General features: G+C 36.7%; 1 protein-coding gene across 4 annotated transcripts in view; it reads left to right on the top strand.

The window, feature by feature from the left end:
• LOC143230253 (pikachurin-like) overlaps positions 1-13,696 on the top strand; it is a 225,131-nt gene that overhangs the window by 109,839 nt on the left and 101,596 nt on the right. For all 4 annotated transcript variants that reach the window (XM_076463502.1, XM_076463482.1, XM_076463492.1 and 1 more), the window contains 4 exons: positions 7,498-7,642; positions 9,597-9,786; positions 11,114-11,239; positions 12,757-12,994. In XM_076463502.1, coding sequence (XP_076319617.1) covers positions 7,498-7,642; positions 9,597-9,786; positions 11,114-11,239; positions 12,757-12,994 — 699 coding nt within the window. The remainder of the gene's footprint in view (positions 1-7,497; positions 7,643-9,596; positions 9,787-11,113; positions 11,240-12,756; positions 12,995-13,696) is intronic.

Raw genomic sequence — 13,696 nt, 5'->3', positions numbered from 1 at the left:
GTTCCACCGAAATCTTCAGTTTTCACCAGGACATTGATACAATGGAAAAACGATATCAGGGCAACTGGAATCCGTCAGTGCTTGCTGACTACTGTTGGACACCGCAACGTGATGCACCGGACATTGAATACAAACGAAAATTAGGAGCAAAACATTTTTAATTATGTTGAACTTAATAGCGTATTAGAAACATAAACGCCATTAAATACGTTATTGCCGGTAAACAGTTAACTGTCTATTTCTCAGAGTTCCTACGTGATGAAGCAAAACCAAAACTATATTTGTGCATACCAACCAGGTACCTGCCACAATCAGCTAAAACTTTTCAAAAATTTGTTGTGCGGTGCTTTAGAACAAAGCCACAGTTTGGCTATCTACGCGGTTCAACGCAAGTAATTCAAACCCTAATTTTAGCGTTGTAACTCTTCAAATTTATCGCTGTCTCACGGTTGGACTTTTATTACTAAATAAAGCAACGTTGTCAAAATTTTATAAATCGTTCCTGTGACCAAAACGTTTTCTGTGAAAAAAAAAATCAATATTTTCATGTAATCAAAATCCTGGTCATCTAAAAAGAAAGTGCGGTCATCTACAATCTTAACGATCAGAATGAGTTATCTGAGATTTAATGTGTAATAATACCATGTCTCTGTACTTCCAATGTTAGTGTTCACTTTACCAGAGAATCACCAACCTCATCTTCATGGAGAGGAATTGTTCAATGATGATGTCGTTATGACTATAATTTAAGTTGATGCATTTTCGGAGTCACTAATTAATACTATCTCAGTCACTTGTTAGTTTCTACAGATCATTTCCTCAGTCACTTGTTAGTTTCTACAGATCATTTCCTCAGTCACTTGTTAGTTTTTACAAATCATTTCCTCAGTCACTTGTTAGTTTCTACAGATCATTTCCTCAGTCACTTGTTAGTTTCTACAGGTCATTTCCTCAGTCACTTGTTAGTTTCTACAGGTCATTTCCTCAGTCACTTGTTAGTTTCTACAGGTCATTTCCTCAGTCACTTGTTAGTTTCTACAGATCATTTCCTCAGTCACTTGTTAGTTTCTACAGATCATTTCCTCAGTCACTTGTTAGTTTCTACAGGTCATTTCCTCAGTCACTTGTTAGTTTCTACAGGTCATTTCCTCAGTCACTTGTTAGTTTCTACAGATCATTTCCTCAGTCACTTGTTAGTTTCTACAGATCATTTCCTCAGTCACTTGTTAGTTTCTACAGGTCATTTCCTCAGTCACTTGTTAGTTTCTACAGATCATTTCCTCAGTCACTTGTTAGTTTCTACAGGTCACTAATTGATGTTTTCTCACTCACCAGTTTCTTCAGATATCTTCTCAATTACTAATCGATTTATACAGGATGTTACATATATTTCCTAGTGGAACATACTCTTTGTAGGATGTTTTTTTCGCTTCTTTTGATGCTTGAACTATATAACATTAACTTGTGATTCGTCAGAAGCAGTAGGAAGCGCTAGACGGTTTATCGGAGCTTTCTGTTTAAAGGCGGCGTGCTTTCATGCATTAACTTTTTCAGCCTAAAAAGACATCTGTTGTTGCTTGATGAGTCTTTTATGTATTTGAAAAATCTATAAAAATCAGTTCCGATTTTGTTTTTAAACTTTATTAGACATTTGACAGCGAGAGAGGGCGCCTGTCTGATGACTGATGAGAACAAAGTTATATCCAATATTTTCAGAACATATAGTCCATTTTCACGCTAGTTGTTATTTTTTTAAAAAAGGTAAACAAAAATCTAGATTTGAGTAAGAAATGATGGAAGAAGTCTAGACCATCGAACAAGCGATAGAAAAATAATGAACCACTATTTATCGTTGTTTCATTTATAATTTTAGAGAAATGAAATAAAATAATATTCGGTGGTGTGTTTTCTACATCATTTTTATTTCTGTTAAGGCATCGAAAAAACACATGATTTTACCGCTGTTCTTTGTAAATTTCTTAACGTATGTAACACTACATAAACCCCCTCCTCCATGGTTCAGCTGAAGAGTCTCTCGACTTGCGACACCAAAAATTTAGTTTCAATACCTGTGGTTGTTAGTTATCACCATTAGATTCCATCAAGGAACATAAGGCCGCAATCGCTTGCGGATTCTTTAACAGGTATTTAAGTGAGTTGGTTGTTAGCCCACTGCACCGAGCCGTCCATAATTTAGTAGTGTAAGACTAGAGGGAAAGCAGCTAGTCATCACCACTCACCGCCAACTCTTGGGCTACTCTTGTACCAACGACCGTCACATTATAACGCCCCCACGGCTGGGAAGGCGAGCATGTTTAGCTCGACGCGGGCGCTAACCCGCGACCCTCGGATTACGAGTCGCACGCCTTACGCGCTCGGCCATGCCAGGCCGCCAGTGGTTGGCACTGCACAAATTACCCATTGTGTAAGGTTGTGCAAAATAACAAGGACAACGCAAGGCCTTATATGTCGGTTGTTTCAGAAGTGTTGAACTCATGGGTGACTTTACTTAAAAGATAAATTAAACATTTGTTTTGTATACTACTTGTACTGACATTTGTCTCATCTATAAGTTATTGATTTTCTCTGATCATATACTGCATTCTAAAAGTTATTTTCAGGTTTTAACGACCTATACAAACATGTATTATTGCTTCCAGTGGTTCAGTGAGAAATCAGTGGGCTTATATTGCTCAAAATCGGGTTTGGATATCCTTGGTTGGCACAGAACAGATAATCTACTGTGTAGCATTGCGCTTAACAACAAACAAATACATATTACTCTTACAGTGTAATTCTCTGATTTTCTTAGTAAAACTTTACTCACAGTTCGTTAGACCTATTTTGCTGCTCCATCAGTTGTCTATCTTAAACAGTACAGCCAAGCATTTTTTCTACTAGTAAGACGTTATTTCTGCTTATGTGATTTACCAAATTAAAAAATCCATAACCCTTCAGCAGTCCAGGTCTCATATTTAAATTATTCAACACAAAAACCATCTTGTTTTATTTAAGAAACAGTTGTGAAAAATACAGTTTATTTCTAATGTCACTTATCCAAGACTTGAATTAAGTAGCATTGGAGATGCTATATCTACGTATAATTTGAAACGCCCTCTTTGTAATAATGACCTTACCAAGCTACTTCGCAAGTTTGCAGCAGTGTTCTCAGTTTGTGTAACGAATGTTATTCCAGGCAGTAAAATATTCAGATCATGAACTTTCTGCATTTAATATAGGAATATCCCATTACTGCCACCTGTTCAGTATCCAGACTATGATCTCCAATGTTTTTCAGTTGTATGAAAGAAAACCAAAAAGCTGCGGCCTTAGTTCCAGTCCAGTCGTCAGAAAAGAAATGTAATGTTATGTTACAAGTCCGTCTGTAACATCATTACGTTCTTAAGTAACAAAGTACAGGCTTTTTATAGAAACTTACCGTATTGCTACAGAAAAAGAAATACGTTTCGCCGTACTCTAAGTATTCTTTGTTTGTTTGTTTGTTTTGGAATTTCGCACAAAGCTACTCGAGGGCTATCTGTGCTAGCCGTCCCTAATTTAGCAGTGTAAGACTAGAGGGAAGGCAGCTAGTCATCACCACCCACCGCCAACTCTGGGCTACTCTTTTACCAACGAAAAGTGGGATTGACCGTAACATTATAACGCCCCCACGGCTGGGAGGGCGAGCATGTTTAGCGCGACTCGGGCGCGAACCCGTGACCCTCAGCTTACGAAGCGCACGCCTTAACGCGCCTAAGTATTCTTACTTGAACACCTGCTCACTTCTGATTAGAAATCGTAGCCATGAAGTTGTTTTCACATAATATTTTCATAATATAACCTTTAAGGTTATATTTAAGGTTATATCTTACTCGTTTGTCTCAAAACTGTCCATTTTTTTCTCGGTCTTCTTCAAGTGATCATTTTCCTCAATATAAACTTGTTATGCCTTCTCAGTTGTTTGCTCTGTTATCTTAATGTAATCCATTTTCTTTCGCGTAACTTGAAGTTTCCAGATTATATGTGGTTTCCTTTATTATATATGGAGGTGATATCAAGTGGTAGCTACCCAGTAAAAGTAAATAGTGCGAAAGAAATTTCGTTATTAAAAAGATAGATGGTATACACATGTACACCAACTTCACATTGAGTGTGGTTTGCGCCTCTAAAGAGGTTCTTTTTTCTTTTATAATTACTTCGACGTTTTACACTGACTACGATATTTTTCTGAGTTAATAAATATTACAACAGACTACATCAGTCATTAACACATCAGAAAGTTTGTTTGTTTTGAATTTCGCACAAAACTACTCGAGGGCTATCAGTGCTAGCCGTCCCTGATTGGGCAGTGAAAGACTAGGGGGAAGGCAGCTAGTCATCACCAACCAACGCCAACTCTTGGGCTACTCTTTTGCCAAATAATAGTGGAATTGGTCGTCACATCATAACGCCCAACGGCTGAAAGGGCGAGCATGTTGGGTGCGATGGGGATTTGAACCCGTGACCCTCAGATTACGAATCGAACACCTTAACCCACTTGGCCATGCCGGGTTTATATATATATCCGTTTTTAAAACACATGTCCCTAAACTGTTTCCGCTAAAAAAAAAAAATGTACACAAAAATATTGTCCATAAAATAAAGAAATCACATTTCTGGTACACCCTTGTGCAAATTAATTGAAACAAATGTCATTTACAATATTTTCAGCATGGCGGCCGGTGTAAGCTCGCTGGACCCGGTGATTTCCTTTAATAGTCATTTTTTCACACAGACGGTGTCATTAGCTGTGTTTTGCAGTACGGTCGATCTATTTTTGGGATATATAATGAAATTTTGAGGAATATTACGTCATTCGAAATTGCGTTAGAAGGGCAAGGAGACCAGTCAAAAAACAACTTCTTACCAACTCAATGAAGAAAAAACGGTATCAATGGGGTCTGAAATACAAGAACTGGACGCAAGAACAATGGAGGAAGGTGTTATTCAGCGACGAGAGTCGTTTCTTCGTACAGGGTCGAAGAAGTCTGCATGTTCTCAGATCTCCAGGTGAAAAACTTCGAGAATCTCACATCAATCTGTTCATGAAATATCCCTTGAAGAAGATATTTTGGGGCTTTTTCAGCTACTATGGCGTCGGAGGCTTACATATCGTAGAAGGTATGATGCGAGGACCACAGCACATCGAAGTTTTGCAGGGAAGAGTCGTTTCAGAATTGAAAAAGAGATTTCCAGATGGATCTGGCATTTTTCAGCAAGATCTGGCTCCGTGCCACACATCGAAACTTATGAAGAATTTTATGACCACAACGCGAATAAAGATGCTGGACTGGCCTGGAAACTCTCCGGACTTTCTATTGAAAATCTTTGGGCGATTTGTAAAGAAAGACTTCGGGGAAAAACTGTACCACGATAGATAAGCTAATTGAGGCCATAATTGAGGTGTGGTACCGCGATCCAAAAATTAGTAAAGATTGCAGTCAACTCGTGGACTCGATGCCAAAGCGGATTAGTGATCTTCTGAAAAATAAAGGTGGTCATATCATGTATTAATTTGTAAGTAATTTTTGGATTCTCAGAAATAAAACGCAAAAAAATAGAAAAATCGTAATTTTCCGTCTTGTTTCAATTGATTTGCACAAGGGTGTAGAGTTCTCTGGTTCTCTGTTTACTTTATATAGCACACAAGTGAGCTAGTCTAATCTTTTTGTTAATTCTTTGTAAGAATTATAAGATATAAAATTACTCAATATGGTGAAATATGTTGATCCCACAGTTAATGCATAATACAATATGTACAATATTTTTGCTGATTCAAATCTATTTAATAGAGATTAATCAGAATGCTTGTTTGTTCGTGGTTTAAGCACAAAGCTACGCATTATGCTATCTGTAATCTGCCCACCAGCGGTATCGAACCACGGGTTCTACGTCCTGTGCCACTGAAGGGGGAATCGTTTGATTTGATTCGACTGTAAACGCAGGAAGAAAGTAGCAAAAAGTAATTTGTTTCCTTTTCCAGAACGGAGCTGCTAAGCGAGCTATCAGTGCCGTGACCACTAAAAGGATCGTACTCGAAATGTTAGGGTTTAAGCTTTCCGTTTTTCTGTTAAATCACATGGGGATGAATAAAGGATTTTTTATTTGCTTATATTCTTTTGTACTTTAGTGGCGCAATATACCGATGTAAGTGTAAAAAACCCTTGATGGTGTTTGTTAATTTTCCTTTAAGCATTAGGGCCCGGCATGGCCTGGTGGGTTAAGGCGTCCGACTCATAATCTGAGGCCCGCGGGTTCGAATACCCGTCGCATCAAACATGCTCGCCCTTTCAGCCGTGGGGGCGTTATAATGTGAAGGTCAATCCTACTATTCGTTGGTAAAAGAGTAGCCCAAGAGTTGGCGGTGGGTGGTGGTGACTAGCTGCCTTCCCTCTAGTTCTTATACTGCTAAATTAGGGACGGCTAGCGCAGATAGCTCTTGTGTAGTGCGCGAAATTCAAAACAAACAAACAAACAAACTTTTAAGTACTGGATCTTTGCTGTTATTTACTAATAATTACCTTTCTCTGAATAGTAGGCCAGAAAGCCCTTTTAAGTTATTTTCCTTAGTTTTGTTGTCAGAGTAACAGCCGCGCTAGAAGGAATCCTTAGTAAGTATCAAGAACGTCAGGAAATTTTTCGCAAATGAAAAAAGCAAAGAGGAGTGAACAGATAAAAACAGTTTTTATTCACAGTGAAAGTGATGGAGTCTTAATACACTGTTCGGCTGAATTAGGCTAAAATTCACGTCTATGTAAAATAAAAGATGGAGCAACAATAATTCATTGCGATGTCAAATCCAACTAAAGTTATATGCAGTATCCTGTATTTCAAGATTACCTACATCAGTTAATTAATATTTAAATTCGATCTTTATGACAAAACCACTACGACCATCTGTTGGTGTTTTAATTTTTAGCTAATAACCAGAGGGAAGGTAGTTGATCAACACTCTCCGCCACCCATCATCTATGCTAAGAGATTGACTGTCACACTTATAGCGTATCCACTAATAAAAGTGCACGAAATATTTTGTGGTAAAACACGGATTCTAACCAGAAAGCCAGAGCTCTACCACAGAGCCAATTATCTCATAGCCAGACAGCTTATTTTAACTTTAAAACTCAAACGTTTAGAAATTATTTTTCAAATTCTCTTTAACATTTATTTTCAGTAGTCTCTTATATCCTTAAGCCTTAAGTCCAGCTGTGTAGAGATGTTCTTTCTGTTTAATTCACGGTTACGTTTACGTTTTTGTCGTGTGTTTATTTTTTCCCCTTATTCCCAGCTTCAGTTTATTTTAAAAGTTCTGCGGTGCGATAGCAGTAACTCTGCGGATTTACATCCTTAAAATCCAAGGTTCAATTCCACGCAGCGAGCTCAGTAAATAACTCGATGTGGCCTTGCTCTAAAACAAACAGGCAAGTTGATTGTAGATTAATCGTTTTTGTTACGCAGGTTTGATTGTGGTATGGGAATGGGAACAGTCAGAAGTCGTCGACCTGTTGTTCTTCGGTCTTGGAACTTCTTCACTGTGTACAGAGATCGATGGAACGCTTGGATACAGCTGAACAACGGGAAGCAGGTTCAAGGACGATCGAAGGTAAGATTAACTCATTACTTTGAATTAATAATCACTCTTCGGATTATTTTTGTGCGATATTTTCTTGCTTCTACGATTTTTACATTTAGTTTGTGCTCGATATATTTGTGCTTCTAAACCTATTTTCTACGTGATATATTCCTGCTTATATTCATAGTTTTTGAGTAGTGTCTTCGTCCTTCTAAACCTAGTTTCTACGTGATAACTTCTGACTTTTAAACATAACTTTAGAGTAGTATCTTCACCCTTCTGAGCCTAGTTTCTACGTGATAACTTCTGGCTTTTACACATAACTTTAGAGTAGTATCTTCACCCTTCTAAGCCTAGTTTCTACGTGATAACTTCTGACTTTTACACATAACTTTAGAGTAGTATCATCGCCCTTCTAATCCTAGTTTCTACGTGATAACTTCTGACTTTTAAACATAGCTATAAAGTAGTATCTTCATCCTTCTAATCCTAGTTTCTACGTGATAACTTCTGGCTTTTACACATAACTTTAGAGTAGTATCTTCACCCTTCTAAGCCTAGTTTCTACGTGATAACTTCTGACTTTTACACATAGCTTTAAAGTAGTATCTTCACCCTTCTAATCCTAGTTTCTACGTGATAACTTCTGGCTTTTACACATAGCTTTAGAGTAGTATCTTCACCCTTCTGAGCCTAGTTTCTACGTGATAACTTCTGGCTTTTACACATAGCTTTAGAGTAGTATCTTCACCCTTCTGAGCCTAGTTTCTACGTGATAACTTCTGGCTTTTACACATAGCTTTAAAGTAGTATCTTCACCCTTCTAATCCTAGTTTCTACGTGATAACTTCTGACTTTTAAACATAACTTTAGAGTAGTATCTTCACCCTTCTGAGCCTAGTTTCTACGTGATAACTTCTGACTATCTTCACCCTTCTGAGCCTAGTTTCTACGTGATAACTTCTGGCTTTACACATAGCTTTAAAGTAGTATCTTCACCCTTCTAATCCTAGTTTCTACGTGATAACTTCTGGCTTTTACACATAGCTTTAGAGTATCTTCACCCTTCTGAGCCTAGTTTCGTGATAACTTCTGGCTTTACACATAGCTTTATAGTATCTTCACCCTTCTAATCCTAGTTTCTACGTGATAACTTTTTTACACATAGCTTTAAAGTAGTATCTTCACCCTTCTAATCCTAGTTTCTAGCGTGATATCTTCACGTGACAACTTTAAAGTAGTATCTTCACCCTTCTAATCCTAGTTTCTACGTGATAACTTCTGGCTTTTACTTTAGAGTAGTATCTTCACCCTTCTGAGCCTAGTTTCTACGTGATAACTTCTGGCTTTTACACATAGCTTTAAAGTAGTATCTTCACCCTTCTAATCCTAGTTTCTACGTGATAACTTCTGACTTTTAAACATAACTTTAGAGTAGTATCTTCACCCTTCTGAGCCTAGTTTCTACGTGATAACTTCTGGCTTTTAGCCTTTTAAAGTTTTAGTATCTTCAAACTAGTTTCTACGTGATAACTTCTGGCTTTTACACACAACTTTAGAGCAGTATCTTCGCCCTTCTAAGCCTAGTTTCTACGTGATATATTCATGCTTCTATATATATTTTTAGACTAATATATTCGTACTTCTACAGCAAATCCACATATTTGCTCTTAGTACCTTATAACATTTTCCTTTTATAACAATAGTGCACGTGTGTGTTGTCTGTCCTCGCTCTTTTCGTAAGTATTTTGGTTTTCCATTACTGGTTATTAATTATTTTGGTCATTCTGATAATATCATTGTATTCTTTCAAACTTTCCATTCTCATTGTTAAATATTATTTTCTATTACGTTTGCACCGTTTTATTTAGAAAACTCGCTCATCGATAGACTGAGTAATGTGAAAAGGGGAAAGGATACGTGAAATATTTTATACTTCGATATGTAAAGCAAATATTAGTTCCATGATACTGTTTCTCTGTAGGGACTATTTTCTCGTATAACATTCCGCCAGAACCTTTACCTTGGAGGGTCTCCTAACATTAGCCTTGTAAATGAAAGAACTGGATGCCAACAGGGATTTATAGGGTGCGTGCGCCGCTTGGAAATTAATACACGAGAGTACGACTTCCGTTCTGGCGGCAGAGGTGACGCCGTCGAAGGTGCTGATGTAGGTGAGTTTCACTTGTACTTCATTATTGGAGAGAGGTTATAAACATAATTTACCGTCAAAAGCGTAAAAGCCGAGACGAATTCTCCGAAACTTTCTCTTAAAATGACCCCAAAAGAACGTTCACCAAGCCCGCTAGTGCCTATGATTTAGTCGTTAATATTTTCTGGTAGGTGGCGTGACGAGTGTTTCGATACACATTTCATTTTGCTTTAAAGGTTATAATAATTTACACGCTAAAATAAAATAAAAAACAAATAAAGAGAGTCATCTATTGGCCTTTACAGATTTTTTTTAACATTCGATTTTAATAAATTGAATAAAACATTCAAAACAAACGGTGATAAGATTCACTGGTACTACTTTCAGGGTGGACTTCTGGTTATATAGCAAAATTCAAAGTACATTTATTGTCCTGTTCCAGGAACTTTTAAAGCGAACTTGATTGGATGTTTTAAACTTACCCAGAGAAGCATTTTTGAAATAGATTCAATTCTAAATATTTATTTAGTTCCTAAACTTTCATGAACAAAGTTACGACTTTGAACAGATAATATCGACGAATCTGTATCCATTCATTAGTCGTTTTGCCATTTCAGTTGTAAGGGCGTTATAATGTGACAGTCCATTCCACTATTCGTTAGTAAAAGAATATCCCAAGAATTGGCGGTGGGTGGTGATGACTAGCTGCCTTCCCTCTCGTCTTACATTGCTAAATTAGGGACGGCTAGCGCAGATAGCCCTCGAGTTGCTTTGTGCGAAATTCCAAAACAAACAAACAAACAAAACAAACATTAGTCGTAAATGAAAATGTAAATAAATTGGTGTATTAACAAAAATGCTGTAAGTTAAATACGTTTAAATTAGTGGTTGGTTTGTGGTAAGTTAGAATATAATACAGTTATTTAATAGAAAAGTATATATTAATGTTATCTTCCGGTCAGAGTCAACTTCCTACTTGATCAAATTTAAAAAGCAACGCTACAACGATCATAGCTAATTTAATATACTGTTGTTTCGCTGTTACTTAAAAGATTAGAATGCATGTTTCATCAGTTGGATGCTCTTGAGGTTATCGATGTTTTCGGTCGTAAATCCAATAATATCTTATAGGTTCGAAAATTTTAGGAGAATTAGGTTAGTCTTAAATTCATGTACTAAACTGAAAGTGCAAAGCAATCTCTATAATTAAAGTATAACAATGAAATTACAATAAAACTAGACATAAACGTTAACTAATAATATTAACGAAAGCAACATTATAAAAATTGATTATATTTTACGTAATGTTTTTATCTGATAACTAAGTTAGTTGAATTATGTTACGTTAGGGGAATGTAGCGCTGATGTGTGTAACAAAGTCACCTGTCTTCACGGTGGACAATGTGTGGCCGAAAGCCTCAATCATGGGATTTGTTTGTGTCCGTTAGGTTACGCTGGTGATTTCTGCGAACAAGGTTAGTAAAACATTTTTTTTTCCTTTCAATAAATGATTATTAATAAGATCTTATTAGTAAAACTAACATAACTGTTATATCCAGTGCCGACAAGGCCTTTCGTAAATACCATAACTCTTCAAGCTGGCTATAATTCGAAAAATATCCAATAGTCGAGGCGTTATTTATATTAGCAAATTACTTGACAACAGTTGTTGTGTTGAATGGATTAACCTGATAAAGGTAAGGGTTGTTTAATAGACCATTGATTTATCTCAGCCCTGTTTACTGTTATTATTAATCGTGATTAGAAACCAACAATGCACGCCGTAAGATAATTGGCATCTACATCTCTGAACAACTTCTGTATAATGTACCATTGTTAAACGCTTCCCACCATGATAAATGATAAGTAAGTCACTTAGCATCTCTCTCTCTCAGGCTGCATTTTTCAAAATGCGTAAATTATGACGTAAATAAAAAAAACACTATGGAATTTAAAGGGGCTCAGATCGCCATATTTTAAGTTCCCCGCTGATACGGCAGTAAGTCTTCGGATTTGCAACGCTAAAATCAGCGGTTCGATTCCCCTCGGTGGACTCAGCAGATAGCTCTATGTGGCTTTGCTATATGAAAACACACACCCATATTTTACGATTATAAATTTATTGACGTTCGAGGTCAAAAGTTTTTCTTAAGTATTTTTACTTCGAAACATGTAACCGGTGGTTATGATGGTTACAAAAATCTCTTGAAAACTGTAGGTGACGTTATTAAAAATATCAAAATGAGTTTAGGGATATGATTTATTGTGAGAGTCACAAAATTCTAGAACTGCTACTAGAAAGAATGTTCTTCCCAGTTTTCGGTAAATATAGGACGATTCACAATTCACAGAACATTATCGGACAATCGCAAAAAGAAGTGGAAAATAGTCACTTTTCGACCACAGGAGGGCTTTTCAGGTATAAAGAAGCCAGGTGGATACCAATGTTAGGCATAGCGTATATAGCCCATTGTATATCTTTGTGCTTAACAACAAACAAACAAGTGGCACTGTAGAAAGTTTCAAACATGTGTATATTCCACTTGTATCTGGGGCGCTATTTATAAGAGGTCGTTTCAAAAGCCTATTACTGGAAAGACTGTTAAAATATAAAATGGTTTATCATGTTGCTTTGACATTTTTCCAAAATACGATTTGCTATAAGCATATATATAGATAGATACATACACACACCAATATAGAGTTTATGTTAATATACTTTCTATTGTCCTGATACGTATATCGCGAGTAGTTCAGGCAGTAATGTTCACTTCTTGGAGAAGCGATTTGTTAATTTTTTATCATATCGATTAAAGACGACTTCAGATTTTTCCAGATTTGGAAGTAGCTCTGATATTGATTTTTTTTTTTTGTTCGGGCCAAGAAAATTTAATATATCTGTTTCGAAGGCACACACACACACTTTCGTTTTCAATAACACATCCCGTGTTCGATATTACAAGTTCGATTCTTTCTCTTCTTCTGTTCGCAGCTGTGGAACTCGTTGTTCCATTTTTTAACGGATCCTCCTATCTACAGTATCCGGGACTGGGCAACTCGGCTCTTCTGTTTATTGAACTTCTCATTGTCTTTAAGCCCGAGGGACCAGATGGAATCCTTTTCTACAACGGATATAAAATAGATGGAGCAGATGACTTCATTGCTATTGGACTGGTTGACGGATTTGTTGAATTTCGATTTGACTTGGGCACTGGACCTGCCGTTGTCAGGTGAGAATTTTTGTTTCCCCCCCTGTTTCCGTCTTTACTTGCTGGAACCCTTTTACATATATATATCGTTGGATAAATCATCATTACTGGGCAAAAATATTCTACAACTTGAAAACACAACTGAAAGAGCGAAGTTTTGATTAAATGTGTTTAGGCTAGGCTATTATGGTATAAATGGTGTATTTGGAAGACTAATACTACGTAGTATAATAAACATGTGTAAGTCAAAATATTAAGACAAAATGTTTAAAATATTGCCAGTTAAAGAACCGTAATAAACATCTCGGCCTTTTAATAAAACTAGAACGTTCTCACGTGCTGATGTTCATTCAGCATATCTATAAGGTTCTGTCTACCTCGACACGTTTATTTTAAACAACACAAAAAATGCTCTTAAAAAACAATCCATCGGTTAAGTTTTTGTAGATGTTTTCAAGATGACAATTACCGAGAATAATTATTAATGTTATTATACAATTGCTGAATTGTTGTCTTAGTTAAGCAGGTTTGATTATAATAAAACAGAAAAAAGCCACAGTTCTGATCTGAATGTGGTTGAATATCATATTAGCTCTGAAACCCATTTATCTCTGCATACGTTTCGGACAGCGTTAAGTGTTGTCTTAGCTTTCATTTACATGACATCTTATCACTGTTGGCAGAACTTCTGTGCACTTCTCAGGCCCTAATTTAAGGACCTCT

Source organism: Tachypleus tridentatus, chromosome 1 (genome assembly GCF_004210375.1).
Source record: "Tachypleus tridentatus isolate NWPU-2018 chromosome 1, ASM421037v1, whole genome shotgun sequence".
In the NCBI taxonomy this organism is placed as follows: domain Eukaryota; kingdom Metazoa; phylum Arthropoda; class Merostomata; order Xiphosura; family Limulidae; genus Tachypleus; species Tachypleus tridentatus.
This window is presented reverse-complemented; position numbering and strand designations above follow the sequence as displayed.